Raw genomic sequence first — 22,019 nt, forward strand, 5'->3', positions numbered from 1 at the left:
GTTGTAAGAAGACAGCACATCAAAATAGCATTTCACCTCAATTATGATTTTTTTTCTCTCCTTTTGTCTTAAATTTCCCAGATGACGATGATGATGGCAAAGCTACAACTCAGCCCCTGTTGAAAAAAGGCAGGAGATCCACTTTATTGGGTTGCCTTAAAATGTTCTCTCTCTGCTTTGTTTTTGTCTTTCTCCATCTCTTTTTTGCTCTCTTTGGTGTGCTACTTCTCTCCTCTTAAGTCATATTTTCCTTTCCTCCTGCTCTCTCTTTCCATCACCTCGTTTTTCACAGTATTTTGAATTCTTCTTGTATTAACATACCATCCTGCACCCTGCTGTCTCTGTCTTGTGTCTCTCCCTGTCTGTCCTGTGTTTCTGGCCCCCTGGCTACTTGTCTTCAGGGCATAACATTTTGTCTTTTCTTCTCTTCCTCCTGCCTTCCTGTTAACTCCAGCTTGTAGATCAAGCCTAGATTCTGAAGCTATATTGTATGTGATAGTGCCTTAAACACAGTCCAAGTCTTGAGTATTTAATGTTGTGAGTGTGTGTCAGCATTTCAGTTTCCTCCAAACTGTCTTCAATGTCCTCCTGCTGTTTCCTCTCTCTCTCTCTGAAGGTGACAGTTTGTCTGTAGTTCTCTCTTCTAGGATGAAAACTGCTCTCCTGTTTTCATGTTTCCAGCTAAATCCTGAGCCTCTCACAGCTTTCTCCTCCCTGTGTGTTTGCTGTTCAGTATTGATGGTGTTTCCCTTGTGGTTCATTAAGCCCAAATTAAGAAAGCATTTAAACTTTAGAAAAATAGTCCTTATATCAACATTTGGTGTGAGACTGAACACTAATACGAGGACCTCATCTCAGGCTGCTTTCTAACATTTCGTATTTATTTCATCTCAGTAATTTATTCTCTGCATAGATTATGAAATGAGCTAGTATGCAGACATAGAAATACCATAATATCACATCAGACAATTTATTTTTACACAAAAAAAAATGTGTCTGAGCTTTAGGGACTCCATCTACTCTCAAACTTACCATTGAAAATTCACTCTGTTGTGGTGAGGTGCTGGCTCAGACAGACTTCACAGTCTTGTCTTATGTTTAGTTTTAGTCAATGTTTCTGCACATCCTGGTTTCATGTTCATGTTCATTCTAAAACACTGAAAGATTTCCTCAGAGCTATCAGTCTGTGGCCTTTTACTCTCCTTACCTACTTTAAATTATTGGTGATTTTTAAGTAATACCGACAAGTAAAATGCTGGTGTGGTACTTCTAGAAAGGTCCTACAGAAAAGAACCCTCCCAAAATCCACAATTCAAAAAATCTACAGGGGACATACTGATCACAGCTGTAGGATTGTAGCTTGTCTTTTTAGTTTTATTAGAGTTGTTTGATATTTAAATGCTCACGTTCAAACCTTTTCAAAATAACATAAGTCAGACTCTCAGAACTCCTGACAGGCCTGCAGATGTACTTTTATCTTGCCAATTTATCTCAATGTATTTTTCTCTGGTGGTGTTGTTTGTGTGTGGTGTGCTGTGGTACATGTGTACGTGCATTTTGCAGACAAGAGGAGTCCGACTGTACCACTGAATGTGTCTGACCAGAGGCTGCTGGAGGCCAGCCAGCAGTTCCAGAGGAAACAAGGGAAGGGCACAGTTGATGTGTGGTGGCTGTTTGATGATGGAGGTAAGTCTGGGAGAAAGAGATAGGTCAGTTTGTTGGATATTAGTCCTGTGCTGGATGTATGCGCTGTACACACAGAGCTTGTATTTTTCAGAAATGTTTGTAAGGCATCACTGTCTGCTTACCACAGTAACAGAATCGTGTTGGTAGTTAATGCATTTTTATGTTGTGCATGAACATCAATTCAGTGTCCTATCTCTGAAAAGTCAATATGAATCAATTTTAACATGAAAATTCAGAAACATAAGTAATTGTGTCAGATGTACATGGACAGGCATTACAGTTCACAGCTGTTAGAAAGGTTCAGTCTGTCAGTAATGTGTTGAAGAGTGGAGTCGACATGATACAGATACAGACAAATTTGTTGGTACCCTTACAGCTTTTTGAAGCAATGTTTCATTCCTCTTGAAAAATGATTAAATTAAAAGCAATCGTCTCATACATTCTTGCATGCCTATAGTATTTGATAGAGAAAACTGATAAAATTGTGAAAAGAAATGATTTATCGTTTATTTCACCAAGATATACTAAAACTAGCCTGGACAGTTTTGTTGGTACCCCTAAAAAAGATTTTAAATGTAACTGTGGAACAATCCACAGAGTGCATGCTCGGCTCTCCTCTGTGTTCTTCCCACAACAGGATATTCATAATCGTAAATATGAACACGTTTAATATTTATCAGGGCTGCTCCAGTGGTCTTCGGAGCAGATCAGGGAGGGTAAAATCACTCTGAACACACCTCACACAACAGGAAAATACAGCAAGATAATCTACCATCAAATCTAACCATCAAATAATTGGGCCTTTGCTGACTTTGATCAGGAGGGGGGATTCAGGCCGATAATTGTCCCAATTATCTTTTAGTGTGAACCCCACTTAAGAGGCTCAGAAGTTCAGGCTCACAGTGTTTGTGGATGGAAGCTTCTGAGGCTTATGTCTGAGCTGCTGCAGCAGTGACTCCTGCTGGTTGATCATGGAGCATGTGGAGAGGGTTTCCCAGGCTAAAAACTCCTCTTCATGTTTTTCCTATTATCCATTATCCTCCCAACAAGTTAGTCTGTTTTGAGAAATAACAAGAGAAAATGGGACAAAAGCCTTTGCACACCTGTAAAGAGAGTCTGTAGAGACTGTGAAGCCCTGATGTTGTGACTGTAACTCCCACCAACTGGAACACAGCAGATGTTGAATGTTTCCATTATGGAAGCTCTGTGTTGATCACCTTTTACCGATAATCGTCCCAATTATCTTTTAGTGTGAACCCCACTTAAGAGGCTCAGAAAGAAAATTCTAAATTCTATAAGACCATTTCCAAGCAACTTGATGTTTCTGTGACTAAAATTGCAAATATTGTTAAAAAGTATAGGGTCTATGGGACTGTAGTCAGCCTCCCAGGATGTGGCTGCAAGAAGAAATGCAACCTCAGGGTGATCAGAAAGATAGTGTGGTTGGTAGACAAAGAGAGAAGGAAAACATCCAAAGACATTCAAGCTGAACTCCAAATTTTCTGGGATAATGTCCTTTGAACTGATGAAACAAAACTGGAGATTTTGGCAAGTCACATCAACTTCATTTTCTCAGACTGAAAAATTAAGCCTTAAAAGAAAAGACCACCATACTTAATGTGAGACATTCAGGCATCTCTAAAACATGACTGAATCTGTGCGGGGCACAATGAAGGCTCAAGAGTATCAAGGCATTCCGGAGAGAAACATACTGCCCAGTGTCAGAAAGCTCAGCCTCAGTTGCAGGTCATGGGTCCCCCAACATGATAATGACCTAAAACACAATACTAAAAGCACTCAACAATGGCCTGAAAAAAACATTGGACTATTCTTAAATGGTCCTTTATGAGCCCTGATCTTAATCCTCTTGAACATCTATGGAAAGATCTGAAAAATGCAGTGTGCAACAAAATATAAAGTTAAGGCTATCATCTTTTTTGTCTATGCCATTTTCATTTAGGTTTATTATCTAAAATATTCAGTTGAATCAAAACTCAAAACCAATGTCTGATTTGTGTTAAACATGGAATAAACAATGAATGATGCCATTCATTTTTGTCAGTTTCAAATTATTTCAGAGATAGCTGTGGGTTCTTCTTTCTCATGGAAGGGTACCAACAAATGTGTCCACATCTGTAACATGTCAGTATGACTGGATTTCTCTCAGCCCAGCAAGGTCTAAGTATGTGATAAAGGCCAGAGGCATGGCTCATGATGAAGACACTGTAACATGTGACACTTCAAATCTGAGTCATTGTCATCATGTCAGCCTACACTACTGACAGCAGAGTAACTGACTGGATGGCAGTTTACAGTGGTAGTCAGTGAAGCCTTTGAATGACCTGGTTTTCTGCATTAACTGGTCATAAAATGTGTCACAACTACAGACAAACACAAGATGGTAACACACAAACAATTCTAATCTTTCAAGTCTTTACTGAACACACCCATTAAACATCCACAGTGCTGATGGAAAAAGTCAGTGAAGTGAGAAGTGGTTGAAGCTCTTTTGGCAGCAGAAACCTCAGTCCAGCTCCTCCAGGAGCATATTCTCAGGATGTGTGGTGTAAATGTCTCTCAGAGCTCATTCCACAGCAGCTCTGTTGGGTTCAGGTCTTGGCTCTGACTCCACTTTGTCTGAAGACTGTAGCAAATTGACTCTGATGTTCAGGCTCATTGTCCTGCTGATCTTCAGATGGTGGACACACACCCTGACATTATCGTTTTCTCGTATTCTTTTTACACCAAATGTAGAGCTGCATGTTAAGATAAGATAGACTTTATTTATCCCACTTGTGGGAAATTCACTTGTTACAGCAGCAAGAACAAAACAAGAGTGAAGAATAGACAAAAGATAAAATATATATATATATATTATATAAAAGAAGCACAAAAGGATAAAAATTGAAGTGCAGAAGGGCAGCATAAAAACTCTAATAAAAATATATTTGCAGTTTATATTACAGAAAAGTGGTGATAAATATTTACCAAACAATTCAACCTCAGCTTCATCAGTCCATTTTTACCAGTAGTGTTTTGAAGAGTCAAACTTCAGATGCAGTGATGGTTTTTGGAAGCAGCAGCTTCCTCTGTGGTGTCCTGGACTCCATGCTCCATGATGTGTGTATGGTTGACTGATGAACAGAGACGTTAACCAGCTGTGATTCCTTCAAGCATTTAGCTGTGACTCTGAGCTTCTTCTTTACATCACTGATCATTCTGTGTCTTTGGAGTCCCCTTAGCTGGATGTCCTCTTCTAGAGAGAGCAGCCACAGAACTAAATCATCTCCATTTACAGACAGTTTGTCTGATTGTGGACTGATGAATATCTAAACTCTCTGAGATGAAGCAAAGCAGCTCTAACACACACCTCCAGTTTGGTTTTATTGACTGGACTCCAGGTTTGTTAACTCCTGTCACTTAGATGAAGATCTGCACACATTTTAACAGATAAAGGCTTCTCTGACTTTTTCCTTCCACTATAAATGTTTGTGGCCGAAAATTATTTGTCATGATATTTGGAGTATTTAAAATTTTGTTTAAATCTTTTACCTGCAAATCTCGCTGTATAAACATACACAGTGTTTGTGGATGGAAGCTTCTGAGGCTTATGTCTGAGCTGCTGCAGCAGTGACTCCTGCTGGTTGATCATGGAGCGTGTGGAGAGGGTTTCCCAGGCTAAAATCTCCTCTTCATGTTTTTCCTATTATCCATTATCCTCCCAACAAGTTAGTCTGTTTTGAGAAATAACAAGAGAAAATGGGACAAAAGCCTTTGCACACATGTAAAGAGAGTCTGTAGAGACTGTGAAGCCCTGATGTTGTGACTGTAACTCCCACCAACTGGAACACAGCAGATGTTGAATGTTTCCGTTATGGAAGCTCTGTGTTGATCACCTTTTGACCACGTGTCTGGTCCAGGTCTGACCCTGCTGATCCCCTACTTGCTCACCAACAAGAAGAGGTGGAAGGACTGCAAGATCCGTGTCTTCATTGGGGGCAAGATCAACAGGATCGATCACGACCGCCGAGCGTGAGTACTGCACATTCTCCTTATCCACTGTGTCAAGTCTGAAGATGAACACAACAGCTTCTACTGCTACTGCTGATGATGATTATTCTTCTTATTAAACATTAAGAGCTTTTTTTTATCATGTTGGTTGAGAACAGGTTGAAGCTCTACAGCAGCCCTGCTGCTCCTGTATACCACTCTTACTATGACTATCATTCTGCCCAGCATGTGTACGGATGGTGGTGGAGCAGACATGAGATGGCGTTGTAATATAGAAGCAGGCATACATTGTGCTCTGCTGGTGCTGTTTTAGCACACGTTTGTATTATAGCATTTAGAAATGAGAAGTGTAGTTAGAAATTAATTTGGCTGCCATTGGTGTAGTTTTCAGATGTGAGATCAGCCACGGTGACAGTTTGGTTGGTGTCTTTGGTACACACAGGACATAGAGCAAAATCTACCTTTCTCTCTCTTTTTCTCTTCTTTTTCTCCCCTTCTTGCCTCAGTGAGATAATACTATAGTGGCAACAATAATTTTCTGTTGGCGGAATAAATTGACATAAAGTTTTATTCTATTGCACCACAGTGTTTCTCCTTCTGGGGTGCTGCCATTGTCAGCCCATTTTCACTTGCCGTATCACTGGTAGTTTCAGCTTCACCTGTGTGCATTCCAGCAATGGGAATGAAGCTCTCAGCAGACAGAGCTCACTTGACACTGGAGCTGAGAGTATCAGAGCAGACAACAGAATCAAGTAACTCTGCCCTGCCTCGCTCTGTGCTCCAAGATAAGTGCTGTTCTCTTTGAAAGATTCTCCACTGTGCAAAAATAAATCGGTGTAAATTAAATGCTAAAAATGAAACATTATTTATTTCCAAATAATATTAATATTATAATAATTTTTTGCCACAGCCATTGCACAGGGACTAATAAGCCACATGTGGCTCCAGAGCCACGGGTTGCCAACCCCCACACTAACTTTACGCTATCAGTTAACACTTCAAAATCACACAATCAGTTTTTGAGATTTGTGAATCAATTCAGAACCACCACATCGCCATGCATCTAAGAATTGATTTTCCCCCAATTCCTAAGAAATACAAAAAAATCAGGTGACTCTTTAATAATCAAATTCAAAACCTCCAGCCTGTTAGTCTGGTTCAGAAACTAACTTAATGCCTATTTAATAAGGTCACCAAACTAAAGGACCACTCTGCTGGTTTTCATGAGTACATGTAGTTAAATTTTAAATTTCCAAGCTGTTTCCAGACTCATAATTAACCTTGGGAATTTGACTAAACATTAGCAGGCCATGAGAGGGCTACTTTGACAATTTTTCAGACTGATTTCTCTCCTACAGAAATGAACTGAGACTACTGTCAGCCTGGATAGAAAGAAATTAATCTAAAATGTGATGACTTGTTGAGAGTGGTCATCAATAATGTAAATTACACTTTGTGGTTAGTGATTGAAAACAGTAATAAGCCACCAGTATGGTCTTTAACAGGAAGCTGCAAAATAGACAGTGTTGAGAACAACAGCACATGATGTGAACATCCTGTCTGCTGTGAGGTTCCTGGTGGACTACGCCATCATCACAGCCATTAGAGTTTGACCAGAAACACTAATTTCCTTGTTATTGTAGGAGAGAAGAGAAGCTTTTCTCATCAGACCTCATTACCCTGTTAGTTGTATAACTTATAAGCACCTTTTCCTCCACCAGTCTCTTGTATTGAAACTCTCTTTAAGCCTCCTCAGACAGTAGTTTCTGTGTTTGTTAACAATTAATATTAAATGAAAAGTTTCTCTCTGTGAATAAGATGAGAACATTGATATCAGTCTCAAGTGTGTGTACAGTAGAGAGCTGGAGTCAGGGCTTGATTGGCTGAGCTTAGCATGAAGGCTGGAAGCAGGGGGAAACAGCTAGCCTGGCTCAAGTTCAAAAATACACCCATCACCATCTCTAAAGCTTTCTGATTATCAACATGTTTTGTCTTGTCTGTGTCATATGTGAATGAACCGAGAAGTGAAAACAACAGTCCACTCAGTACCTCTGTCCAGCTGTCTGGGCTCTCTACAGTTCAGTCACGCTGAGGCCAAACCTGACCACCTCACTGTGATGTTACTTAGTGACACTGCATACAGTATAGTCATAGTTAACTGCTTCATGTCCACTAAAACCACAAATTGTTTGTGTACAGGGTAGGGCTGGGCGATAAAATGATAATGATAACATTAACATGACATGATCGTGGTTGATAACAACGTTGATACTCATTCCACCTGTGTTTTGACAGACAGTACACGACAGACATAAGCGTGAGAATAGCGTCGTGCCGAACCGATCATTAGGCTGCAACAGAGTTAGCGGCGCGTCAGGTTAGGTTGATACACACAGCACACAGCGCAAGACTAAATACACGTGCTAATATTTTGGATTCTGCAGCCCTGCACACCTGTATGTCAGGAGTAGGAGCAAGATAAAAGAGAAAATGACAGCAACAACAACTCGTCCACTGACATTCTGACATGAATTGAATCAGGATCTTCCCGACTAATACATCACATAGTCAACATTTAGAAGGTAGCCCTAAAATTGACCTTATACATCACACTTAGGAGTAAAAAGGAACTTTTAACTTTGACAGAAATAGTGATTTGATTTATATCGTGATATATATCGATATCACTCAGCCCTAGTACAGGGTAAAATGAAATCCAGCATGTCAGTCTGTGAGTTTCCAAGGTGCCGAAGGTGTCATTTTTTAATTTAGACAGAGGTGGGCTGGCTGTTTCTCTCTACTGTCGGTGTTTATACAAAGCTAACCAAATTCAAATATTATCTTTATCTGCATAAACCTGAACCTTCATGACAAAATTAGTTTTCAGCACAAAGACATCTGTCACCTTCTGCTGCTCTTACTCTTGTCCTCTTTTATTCTCTCTCTCTCTCCCTCTCCCGCTTTCTCTCTCCTGTCTCTCATTGTCCCCTACAGCTGCCTCCTGCCTCCTTTTGTTGGATAAAATTAGCTTGGTGCTAGCAGCCAAGCCTTTTATCTCTGTGTAAACGCACACAGCTCTGTGTTCACTTTGAAATCTGACCTCTCAGTGTTTCCCTGTGAAACTTGCAGATTCACACAACTGTGTTTTTATTATAAGTAGACTGTAGATTGTAGTGTGTCTTTATTGAAATAGATTGTTTTCACTCCCATTGTTTTTGACTGATGGTTCTTTCAACTAATTCAGAAGAGTTAGTTCAACCAAATTACACATACACGCACACATATACACGCACACACACACAAATCTCTACAAAAATTACTGTCAATAGTTTTTGTTGTGAGTGTTTCTTTGGTAGAAAGTTACATTTCTGTTGGACACCAACACTGCTCCAGGTTTGGTCTCCACCACCTCCAGAAAGAAATCTCTGCCTCTTTAGCTGCTGAATGTTCCACTGTGTTCACCAGCTGCTCACTGACTGTATCAACTGTTGAATGATGAAAAGGTTGTGGACAGTGCGTTTGTTTGTTTGAGTTTTTACTGTGAAAACAGCTGCTGCTGCGAACCTGTCATTAGAGGTGCAATAGTAAAACCAAAACAATGAGCTAGAAGAGGTAAAAAAGTTCTATAGAGCTGAGGGAACTGAGGGAACTAGTGCTCTGTAGTTTGTCACAACTGTCACCTTTGACATTACTCACAGTCATCTGACCTATTATCAGTGCAGAACATTTCCACTACAGTTGCACTCCTATTTTTAATAAATATTAACAGGGTAAGGGATTCTTCTAACTCCTTTTGTTGGATAAAATTAGGTTGGTGTTAGCAGTCATCTGACCTATCCACTACAGTTGCACTCCTATTATAATAAATAATAAGTTTAGGTTGTGTCCCAAACACAACCTAAAGCATATTACTATGCTTCAAGTTTATTTTCCAGTGTTTTTTTTTGCATGTCTGCAGTGATGCAGACAAGTGTGTGCTGGCCTCATGAGTGACCTACTGCTCAGTCCTGTGTCTGAACTCATCCTGTTTAGACACACATGTAGCTCTGGAGCCCCTCTGAAGGCACCATGCAGGATAAGATGAGTATTGGTATGGAGGATATGACTATAGTGTGAAAACAACGCAACATAAACAGCTGGAACATGCAGAGGTATAAGGCTGTCCATATGTGACAGATGGTGCTTTCAGGTATTCAGCCTCTTTGAAGTAGAAGACAAAGGAAATGACTCTCATACACAGAATGCCTCAGGTCTCTCAGTAAACCCTGTCCTACCTTCAGAAAGCCCATCTAAAGCAGCTTCTCGTGGCCGTCAGTGTGACTCAGTGCTGTTATCTCTGTTCACAGCTGCTCTGATGGAAAATGTGTTTCTGGTTTTACAATATTATTGTTTTTGCTTTGTGTGCAGGATGGCCACTCTCCTGAGCAAGTTCCGGATAGACTTCTCAGACATCACCGTGCTGGGAGACATCAACACCAAGCCCAAGAAGGAGCAGTAAGACCTCTTCAATAAACCTCAAAGAGAAAAGGCTTACTACCAGCTGAGTCGTGTTCTCACAGTTTGAACCATCATTCCTTTTCATTAAAGTAACCTTTTACTCACCATCCATGTTCCACTGGACATGGAATCATTTATGTAGACTCTAAAATAAAAGCTGGTCCAGATAAAAAGAACATATGGAGGGGGTGAAATAATCTGTGCTGTAAAGTCTTAGATAATAAACTCAGTGTAATGATCTGACTCGGTCAGTATAGTCACAGAGTTATTTCATCACTCTGCTGAAAACTAATTTCAACTGCTTGTAGTTTGTCATTGTTTTGACTGTTTTGGAGTTAATTCCTGTTTGGTGAGACAGGTGAGCAGCTGCATCAATGTGGGAACACATCTGTCACTAACAAAGGCCCAGATCACTGAGTCATGGCCACACAGATGTCAACAACCCACCAGTTGAAATTCATGACAGTAGCCACTCATTTGGAGGTGAAAACAATCATATGCAGACATGTATGCTCTGCAGGAGTTGTTATGGATGTCTGGTCTGACTGTTGGATTCACATCCAGAAATGGGGAATGGATTGAAAACTGTGGATTAGTTTGAAACTTTCCTGGTCATTCCTCAGCTGTGGAGCTGCTGAGTGAAATGTTACTGTAACCATGATGACTGTAAGAGCAGAAATAACATTTCCTTTACTGCTTTTAATCACACAGATTGATGTACAGCAGATCTATATGTGATATATGATGTGTACGTCTCAGCATCTATCACCACTGTGTCCAACATTACCCAACATTACCCCCAACATTACTATCAGCCTGCAGAGGTGAAGAGAGACAATGTGTTGGTCAGAGTGAGTTACTATCATCCTCTTGTGGTCTGTCTGTGTAAAGACATGAAGGCTGAATACTGGCTGCACAACCTGAACTCAGATGCATCTCCGCTTCTCCACATGGTGGCATGTACTCTACATTTTAAACATAACATTTCTTCATATGGATCCATCACAGTGGTTTTGCCGTAAATATAATTCCTCCTAATTACAATTACATTTCTATCATTGATAATAACATTGTGCTCACTAAAGTATTGTCACAGTGACATCAGTAAAAACCAGTGAGGAACAGAAAGTCAGGCAGGTTGGAGAGAGCAGTCCAATCACATCCACCACAGGCTTCACAGACACTTCCTGCTTCAGCTTTGACCCTCTGTTCACTCTCCTGTCTGATGATCTGACTAATGGATGTCTTAACACTGTCACAATTAATAGAAGCAAAAATAAGACTCAAATATGATTTAAATCTCAAACTGTTAGAATCCAAACATTCTGCCACCCAGTTTTAATCATGATGTTGTTATTGTGCAGCATGGTGGCCTTTGAGGAGATGATTGAGCCGTATCGGCTGAAGGAAGACGACATGGAGCAGGAGGCTGCTGAGAGGCTAAAGAACAGTGAACCCTGGAGGATCACCGACAACGAGTTGGAGCTGTACCGCGCCAAGGTCAGTACTCCCTCCTCACTCTGTCATCTGTGTGTTTTAATTTCAGACATTTAAACTCTTTGTCAGTGTAACTATAATAATAATAATAATAATATATTTTATTTATAAGCGCCTTTCTGAACACTCAAGGACACTGTACAATATACAATAATCAAGATCTGAGGGAACAGGACAGGGTGGCGATGTGTAGGAGGTCAGATAAAAATGGGGGTAAAAATGAAGGTTGTGGATGGCTCTGAAAGTAAGCAGAGCAAAGTTCTACATGATTACACCTTCCAAAGCCTCTGCAGCACAAGAAAATGTAAGGGTAACTGCTTCTATCAGCAGTTAGAGTAGACAGAGTTCAGTGTAGGACTATAGGAGCTGTGCTGCTGACTCCCGAGTCAGCGCTGAGGCAGCTTGTGATAATTATCTGATAAGCTGATAGCTGAGTGTTTTACTGTGTGTTTGTTTGTTTCACTCCTCAGACTAATCGTCAGATCAGACTCAACGAGCTGCTGAAGGAGCACTCGAGCACAGCCAACCTCATTGTCATGTAAGCTGCTGTGTGTGTGTGTGTGTGTGTGTGTGTGTGTGTGTGTGTGTGTGTGTGTGTGTGTGTAAGTAATGTGTTCTGCTGACGTGTCATTTTTCAAAACACGTTGATCCTACGTTGATGGTTGCCTCTGTGTTAATGGACTGCATCAGCATCCTGCTCCTCTGCTGTGGAGAGTTGTAAAGAGATTTGAAAAGACAGATGGACTAAAGAATGACATGTGATGAAGAGTTTGGTGTCAGTGCTGAACCTGGTGTATGGGACCGCTGCTACAGTGAAACCTGCCGTTCTGATGATTGTCTTTCCTCTGTCATGCTTCCTCTCCCCCTCTGCAGGAGCCTGCCCTTGGCCAGGAAGGGCGCAGTGTCCAGCGCTCTCTACATGGCGTGGCTGGAGGCACTGTCCAAGGACCTGCCGCCCATCCTCCTGGTGCGCGGCAACCACCAGAGTGTCCTCACCTTCTACTCCTAAACACACACACAGAAGAAAATCAAGTTTTTAAGTATCACATCCCGTTCTGCCTCTGGGAGCAGACACACACACACACACACATCCCAGTTTCAGTCCACACCTAAAGGTGCACCACATCATACACTTCAGAGATGGTAAAAACACAACGCTGGCAAAATGAATAGAGATGAAGGAAGACATATTGGTTGAGATGATTAATTGCTCTACAAGTGATGGAGAACAACAGGGTTGGGGTGGGTGGAGGTTGTGAGGTTGCCCACTCTGCTCCTCTCTGTCTGTTTATTTCAAGATGTCTGGATTTCTCTCTTGTAGCTCTAGATTCTTTTTGTCAATGTTAATTTCTCTCAGGCTCTAGATGCACAATGTTCACGTTGTTGTTGTCATGATATGGAATCTCTTGATGTCATACTGAAGAAAAGAAATTAATTGGACCAGTTGTTGCATTAGAGATGCAGCAATAATCATCCTGTTGTTTTCCTTAAATACTGGGAGAGAACCATGCAGAATGCTTTGCAACACCTCCTGGAGCCTTATGGATGTGCCTTCCAGTTAAATCAGATGAAATAATTCTAATCTCTATCCAGATTGACAATATAACCTATAATGTTAGTGGATAATAGTTAGTTTTACTGAGTTTTTAATGTGATTCCTTCTAGTTGGAGCATTGTATTTATGCGAGTGGATTGCATGAGTTTACCGGAGGGTGTCCACTCGATTGCATAAAGACTTTCTCTGTCACTTCTCTCTATTTTACACTAATCAACATGTTTATTTTGGCTCATAGCATTTTCATTTTTTATTCACTTTTGGGTCTTCCTTTGTAAAGCTGTTGAATATTTATGAAATCCTCAGCTACACAATTTCTCTTTTAGGCATAGTGCCTAAAAATGTACATGGGTCTTAAATTTAAGATCTCCTTTTTTTCTTTGTCAGAAAATATGTGAATCTAGTTTTTCATTAGCCTTCTCAGGTGGAAAGGCTAACTCTCCTATGTAGATGCTGACTGACTAAATAGTTTCTTTCACAAGTTTTTGTATTTCTGTGTTCACATGTATGGTTCTTCCCCTGTGAAGAAATCGCTCTACCCAACAAGCTAATACCTTGCCTTAATTCTAGAACTAACAATAGTCATGAATTCCCTTTCTCTTATAAGCCATAGTGGCTGGATGGTGTGTGGGTAAATTCAGATAGCAATCCATTAGTAATGTTAGGAGAAAGTGTTTGAGCACAGTTGTCTTCTGTATTGTATGTGCATCTTAATTTTCTTCCCATAGTGCACCTGCATTAGTCTGTTACGTTGCTTACTCTAGGCCTGTGAGCTGCTACTGAAGTGGTCAGTTAACAGATAGCACCATGTTCCACTTTAGTTTTGCACTCATGCACGCCTGTCTGGCTGTATGATGGACTGCTGGTCTCCCATTCCCACAAAGCCTTGATGGGCACAGAGAATGAATGACATGCAAGCTTCACACTGGATGACTTGCTGGCAGGAAGAATGTGACGATAGAATGTGTCAAGGCTGAGTAAAGAAATACCTCTATGCATAAGAGCTTGTGTTGTGTAAGTGCTTGTAATAAAAATCCATTGCTACTTCACGTGAAAGGATCCACTCACCTCAGTTCATTTAAGGAGCACTTTGGGCAAGTCTCTTTCCTTTAATCCAGTCCTTTCCTTCAACAACACTGGCCTGTAGCCTGTAGACACAGAGTGTAAAACAGGTCACATGTATTTCCTGCTCTACCAGGGTCATAGGGAATATTCATGTGGCCACAGAGTGCAGATTATTTTCAGATAACCACACAGCTCTGCACACAACTATCCTAAATTAAAACTGCTTTCTGCTGTTAGAAGGTATAACAGCTACTGTTGGAGAGGTAAAGTTACATTTATTTCGACGTGAATTCAGATTCAATGCAAAGTGAATGTCAAGTGAAGTGGCACCATTGTTCAGGAAATCAAGGTAAAGATGCAAATGCAAGTAGATGCAAATTCTCTCTGTGCAGTGCAAAGTGAGGCAAAGATGCACCTGCATTAGTTCAAGGAAAAAGAAATCCTGCTTATCCTGGATCCTGAGTGACGACAGGAAAAAAGAAAAGAAAAACTTTACTAAAATAAAGGACGACCTGGAAGTTACAGCATAAAAGTATTTATACTGACTGCTGGAACACAATAACATGAAATGAACACAGATAACACAACATAAACACAAATCAAGGTTGGCGTAAGTGCTGCTAACATAAACATTGTATTTGAGTTACTGGCCTGAAAAATGAATGGTGGATAACCACAGGGGCTATGGTGAAAGTAGGATAATGTTTTGTCAGCTGAACAGTTCATCAAAAAATAACTGAGCATCTCTGTGGATTAAGCTGTATTTCTACCGTTTGTGTCAGTAGTTAACAAGAAAGTGAACCTGGACCTACACTGCAACACAGTTCAGAACAAAAGGTCTGTTATGGCCACTGGGGATCATTGATACAGATCAGAAACTGCCACAAAACTAATAGAATAAAACAGGGTTCTCTTTATTTGGATGTATTTGGCTTTTCTATCTGTTTCCCCCAGAAACAAGCAGTTTGAGCATTTAGCTAGTTACGCTCATGTATTCTGTCTTTTACTGTATGCAATTTCAAAAGAGGAATGTGACACGAAGCTTAGGTTAGTTGAATGTACTGTATAATAATGAACACTATGACTAGTAAGTAGCATACATAGTCTCCTTTCATTCATCTCTTGTATATGAACTGTTTCCTACATAGACTGTAGTTAGTCAGGTTCACTGAGCTGTTAGGATTCATACAGTTACACCCCATTACTCATCACTGTGTTGATGAGTTCATATATACATTCAGTACATATTAACTATATACTGTACACACTCATGCTCAGCAGTATATTGACCCTGAGTACTTTCCAAGTATGTGAGGAACCTTTTTAAACTTTGAAGGCACAGTCAAAGACCATACCTGGTTCAGTTACAGCAAACAAAAGTGCCCCTCCTCCCACCAAAGCCAAAATGTCTTTGCAGCAGTTAGTGTTTATGAGGTCAGATCAGGTTTGGACCCAATCTGGGTTGGACTGGCAAAATTAATGTTTCAAAAGAAGAGACCAAGTCCAAAATAGCCCAGAGCACAATTAAACCTGATCCAAAATGTGATCAACCTAAAGAGACCCAGAGTTTATAGAGTCCTTTCACATCCATTCGTCCCTACCCATTCCTTTTGACCTGGGTTGTGAATAGTGTTACAAAGAGCACACTAAAAGTCCAAATTTCTACCTCTGCTGCTTCAGCCATTAGTCTCACCCAAATTTACAACAGGAAATCACTGCAGTGCCACTTTAATTAGCAGTTGTATTCCCATGTGACAGTTTGCAAGTCAGTTTGTCAACAGTGTTACTTCTTATTAGTACAAAGTAGTAGAGTATGTTGTTTTCTTTTATTCTACTTGCTAAATCAATAGGATATGTCACTTCATATATATATAGCACATGCTGTACATACTGTCAGATTTGTTCTCAATATGCATTTAGGACTGAAAAGGTTTTTAAATATCCATGAGCTAGAAAGAGATTCAGACATCTGGGGGCACTATTGTGAACTATAACAAAATCAGGGAGTCTTTAAGTCTGGTCATTGTTCTGCTGTGAAGCACTCACTCTCCCCTGCTGTTACAGAGCAACATTACAAACAAGAACACGGGTTACTCTATATTTGTATATCAAAAAAAAAAAAAAAAAAAATCTGTCTCTGTCTCTCTCTTTATATATATATATATATATATATATATATATATATATATATATATATATATATATATATATATATATACATACATACATACACACACACACACACACACACACACACACACACACACACACACAAACACACATACATACATACATATATATGCCTATCTATACACATATATAAATATATCAGTCCGACCTGGAGGGGCTCCTTGTCTTTGATATGTCACATTAAATGAAACAAAAGACCTCCTGTCAACATTTTACAACCAAATAATAGTGTTAGTGTGTCTCGTTTTCTTGATTTCTGTCCTGTTAGATAGATTAGATAGAGCCTGTCTGATAATATACTGTGTTCTCTGAAGAAACCAAATGTCACCTGTACTCATACAGCAATCAGCAGTGTCAGCCACCATGTCATTTGACATCTCCTAATCACTGTATGTATTTTTTTGCCAAAGGCCCCATTCCTCTCCAGTCCCCATCTGTCATGTGTTGAGCCATGATGATGGATAATAGTGTAACAGAAATCATTAACTGGTCTTAATATCTCATGGTGGCGGACCTCTTGTCCACACTGCAAATTTAAAACTAACCTGTAAATAAACTTTGTAGTCTGATGACATAAATTAAGGGAGTGGAAAAATTATGTCAAATTTCAACATGGAGAAAGATATTTATTTTAAATTAGACTTTTCTCTGCTTTTTTTCTTTTCTGTCTTTAATATTTTGGTTTTAGTTGTAAGTTGATTTGCATGTTGATTTTTTGTTTCCTCTGTTGTTTTGTTGCCTTTTGATTTTAGCAGATTGTGTATTTTTCTCTTTTTGAGTCTGTACCTATCTTTTCAATGCCTTTTGAAGACAAGACATGTTGACAAAAGCAGATCAAACCTGCTTTCTCCTGCTTTCACACAAATGTGGATGGAATCAACCTAGCTGGCTGAAGCAGTAATGTTTTGATACACTGTACTGTTAACAGTTACAGATATGCTTTTTCTAACATTTTAACATTTATGATTACCAATACTTTGTACATCTTTATTGCAATAAATAAATCAAATGAAATCAGTCAACATTTGAAGTCCCCTTTTGTGCTCAGTATTAATATTAATTCAATTCAATTCAGTTTTATTTATAGAGCGCCAAATTGGGGGGTGGGGTGGGGGGCAGGAGAACATAGTGTAATGCAGATTTTGATATATTCAGATATATATTCAGAGACAGTGATGAATTGGTATCAGTAATAGTAGTAATAATGACAGTTAAAATAGTGATTACAAGTAACAGTAATACCAGAAATAGCACTAAGAATCTAAGTATAGCAGCAGATGTTGAGTGGAGTTGTAGGAGCAGCAGGAGACTTGTCATCACAGATCAGACTCTACAGCTCCAGAGGCAGAAATACCTGCAGAAAGAGACAGAAAAGGAGAGAGAGATGGAAGATTCAAGATTTTTTATAGTCGATTATCTCTATGTGCAGGATATACAGAAAAATTGAAAAAACGTTTCTCTCACTCTCTCTTAATAAAAGAAAAGAAAAATAGAATAAGAAATATATAGAGAAATATGTATATAACATATATAAAATAGAATAAAAATAAAATGTATAAAATACAAAATGTATAAAATACAAAATATAATAAAGTATAAAAAATATGTAACTCAAACCTATATACAACAGAGGCGGTATTGCAATATGGTAGCAGCTTGTTTGACAGTTGTGCAAATAGTACAGTAAGGTGCACACAGATTGTAGATTGTAATGTTATGGAGCAGAAAATGGAAGTGGAGAACAGCTGAGGTAGAGTCATTGTGAAATAGGTGTGTTACAGTCCAGAGGTAGGGGGCAGACGGGAGAGGTAGTGAGCAGAATTCAGTATCCTGAAAGCCTGGCAGAAGAAGCTGTTTTGCAGTCTGGTGGATCAAACCCGGAGGCTACAGTACCTTTTCCCTGAGGGCAGAAGACTGAAGAGAGAATGTGAGAGGTGGGAGGTGTCAACAGCAATGCTAATTGCTCTGCAGGTGAGGCGGGTGTGGAAAATGTCTGTGAGGGAGGGTAGATGGGCACCAATGATTTTGCTGGCTGTGTTCACAATGCATTCCAGTCTTTCAGCAGGAGGCCGTGCAGCCTCCATAGCACACAGGTGGTTCCCTGGTAGAAGGAGCACATAGGACTCATGCGCTCCTCAGTTTGTGGAGGCAGTAGAGGCGTGTTTGAGTCTTCTTGGCCAGCGATGTGGAGTTCTCAGTCCAGGAGAGGTCCTCAGAGATGTGCATCCCCAGGAACTTGGTGTTGCTCACCCTCTCCACAGCAGCACCGTCGATGGTCAGTGGGGGATGTTGTGAATGTCCTCTCCTGAAGTGGACCACAATCTCTTTGGTTTTCCCCACGTTGAGGTGGAGACTGTTGTCTTTACACCACTGGACCAGTTGGCACACCACCCTCCTGTAGTTTGCTTCATTGTTGTTAGTGATGAGGCCCACCACAGTCGTGTTGTCCACAAACTTTATGATATGGTTGGTGCTGTAGGTTCTCACACAGTTGTGGGTTAGCAGGGTGAAGAGCAGTGGGCTGAGCACGCACCCTTGTGGGGCCCCTGTGCTCAGCGTGATGGTCTTAGAGAAGTTGCTGCCAATCCACACATTCTGTGGCCTCCCAGTAAGAAAGTCCAACACCCAATTGCAGAGAGAAGTTTTGAGTCCCAAGTGGCAAAGTTTCTGTGTTAGCTGCTGGGGACTGATGGTGTTAAATGCTGAGCTAAAATCTAGGAACAGCATTCGCACATAGGTGTTCTTTGAGTCCAGGTGGGTGAGGGCTGGATGGAGAGCAGCGGAAATGGCATCTTCTGTGGACCTGTTAGGTCTGTATGCAAACTGAAACAGGTCATGTGAGGGAGGGAGGATGGATTTGATGTTCGGCATGACCAGTCATTTGAAGCACTTCATGATGTCAGTCATTGTAGTTGGATGGGTGGGGCTTCTTTGGGACTGGTATTATAGTTGCAGCTTTGAAGCACGTAGGAACAACAGCTTGGCTCGGGGAGATGTTAAAGACATCCTTGAGCTCCTCTGTGCAGTCCTTCAGACACAGCCAGGTATGTTGTCCGGCCCGGCCGCTTTGCATGGGTTGATCCTGGTAAGGATCCTCTTCATGCTGGCTGGAGCCAGACACACGGCCTGTTCATCTGGTCTTCTGTGCCAGTGTGAGAGAGAGAAGGGCCGCTGCGTCTGTTCGCGCTGTCATTTTCTGATAAATGAAAGAGCACAATACTACGAGGAAGGGAAGACATCAGGATAGTAACTTGTATCTATGGGATATGAATCAATACCAAGAGAGAGAGAGGGAGAGAGAGAAGCTCTGCATCATGGGAAATCTCCCAGCAGTCTAGGCCTATAGCAGCATAACTAAGGGATGGTTCAAGCCTGAGCCAACCCTAACTATAAGCTTTATCAAAGAGGAAAGTTTTAAGCCTACTCTTAAAGGTACAGAGGGTGTCTGCCTCCCAGACCCAAACTGGGAGAAGGTTCCACAGTAGAGGAGCCTGATAACTGAAGGCTCTGCCTTCCATTCTACTCCTGGAAACTCTGGGAACCACCAGTAAACCAGCATTTTGGGAGCACAGAGTCCTGGTGGGATTGTAGGGGACTATGAGATCTTTAAGGTAAGATGGAGCCTGACCATTAAGGGCTTTGTATGTGAGGAGGAGGATTTTGAATTCTACTCTGGATTTGACTGGGAGCCAATGTAGAGAGGCTAACACAGGAGAAATATGGGCCAAGAAGTGGGCCAAGAAAACATTACACCACCACCACCTACTTGAGCTGTCTGACTGTGACTGTGAGACTGTGCTGGTCAGAACCCAGATCTCCATCAGCCAGGGCTTTGTCATGGCAGACTTTGGTGGATGCTCCCAAGCCACCATATGGTTGTCTAGCAATTATTCTACTGGTCTGTCTCCACTGTTCAGCATCTAGATGTCCAAGAGTGTTCTTCTGTCCTCTGTTGAGCTCTTGATTAGGTGTTCTTTGGTGGATGAACAGCCTGCACAGTTTTCATGCAGGTTGATGACAGAAAGAGCAAACAAATTACTGTAAAGCTTGGCATGTGGTCAAAGAACAAAAGACACAAGGACAAAATGACAGGTATGAAGTGCAAAATGGACTACAAGCCCAGATGTTGTCAAAGTTACATGGCAAAAGCCACCCGCAAAAAGCCACGCAAAGAGAGACTGTTCTGTTTTACCCTGGGGAATGATGTCACATTTGAAGGCGGTCTCTGCCAGTCAGGACTTGTTATTCTTCCATTCTTTGTCTCAGTCAGAACAAAAAATTATCTTTCTTATTAAACTCTGTTTAATTTGGAGTTGCACACATAAATCACATATTCACCTCGACCATGACCAATTGAAACATTAAAGAAGACGATATATAAATGGTGAGAAATACTGACAAGAAAGAAACTATACAAACATGGTGTCAGATGAATCATAAATCTTTCGAACAATATCTAATCAATAAATTACTGGCGATACAGAACAGGTTGTTTATTATGAAGCAGATATAACGGAATAAGATATAATATATGATACTCTCTATAAGATATAATACTCTCCTTCTTAACCCAACCGGTCGAGGCAGATGGCCGCCCACCCTGAGTCCAGCTCTGCTTGAGGTTTCTGCCTCTTAAAAGGAAGTTTTAGATATGAGGAAAAACAGGGAGATGCCAGTTCCACATTAAGACAGAAATGAAGTGTGATTTATGACAAAGATCTGGTTAGAGACTTACAGAGAACGAACAGGAGAGGACTAGTTTTGGATGTGTAGTCAACAGAATTCTTTTTGTGTTGCTTCTCTTGATAAACGTAACTCAGTTCAAATATCCAATGAAGTCTTGTATAAATGAACTCTTTTTCATTCTGGAGATTTTGTTTTTTTTATTCCTATGTCAGCCTTGTGTCCATTTCAGTTGAGCTTCCTGAACTGGCCTTTTGACCTCTGACCTGTTCATAGATTTCCTCAAGGTACTCATTGTACATCTCCTTGACATGCTAATAGCTGATCTGGAGTTTGAAAATATTGTTTCCCACTTGGTTAATGGATGTTGGTCATAAATTCAGTCCTTACTTTAACCTAAACCTGTCTCTGGTTTCCAGTGTATGTATGTCACATCCCCAACTGTATACTCATCTATATATACTCATGCCAGGCCTGGTGTTGCTACATCAGTCTCAGCATTAACTGCTGGATGTGGCTGGGCCTGCTCAGGTGTGTGCTCTGTAACCACGCAGTGATGTAATGGTGTACTAACTGTGACATCACTGGTCAGAAGTTAAACCACTTAGATTTTCAGTTGGTGTTATGTTGAAGCTACTGTAATCTCTGTGTGATTATATCATTGTTTGAGGTCTAAAGGTTTTTTACTAAATAATAAATAAATATAATAAAATCTGCTGTGGATATTCATGGTCCCAAAAGAGTGAACAGCAGCTGTGTTGCTGAAATGTGTCCATTATGGCTCCAGACAGTCTTCCACCTCCAATTCTCTGTCACAATAAAAGAAGAACAGAAA

At 40.6% G+C, this 22,019-nt stretch overlaps 1 protein-coding gene across 1 annotated transcript; it reads left to right on the plus strand.

Annotated features, from left to right (window-relative positions):
- Positions 1-81: 81 nt before the first annotated feature.
- LOC108880338 (solute carrier family 12 member 2) lies at positions 82-17,523 on the plus strand (the record flags this gene model as incomplete). Its single annotated transcript, XM_018671806.2, is given in 7 exon segments — positions 82-129; positions 1,564-1,686; positions 5,607-5,718; positions 10,105-10,191; positions 11,559-11,694; positions 12,162-12,229; positions 12,565-17,523. Coding segments are annotated over 7 exon segments (710 nt in total), but the record flags the coding sequence as incomplete, so codon positions are not given.
- Between the last annotated feature and the right edge of the window lie 4,496 nt (positions 17,524-22,019).

Source organism: Lates calcarifer, unplaced genomic scaffold, assembly GCF_001640805.2.
Source record: "Lates calcarifer isolate ASB-BC8 unplaced genomic scaffold, TLL_Latcal_v3 _unitig_903_quiver_1348, whole genome shotgun sequence".
NCBI lineage: Eukaryota > Metazoa > Chordata > Actinopteri > Centropomidae > Lates > Lates calcarifer.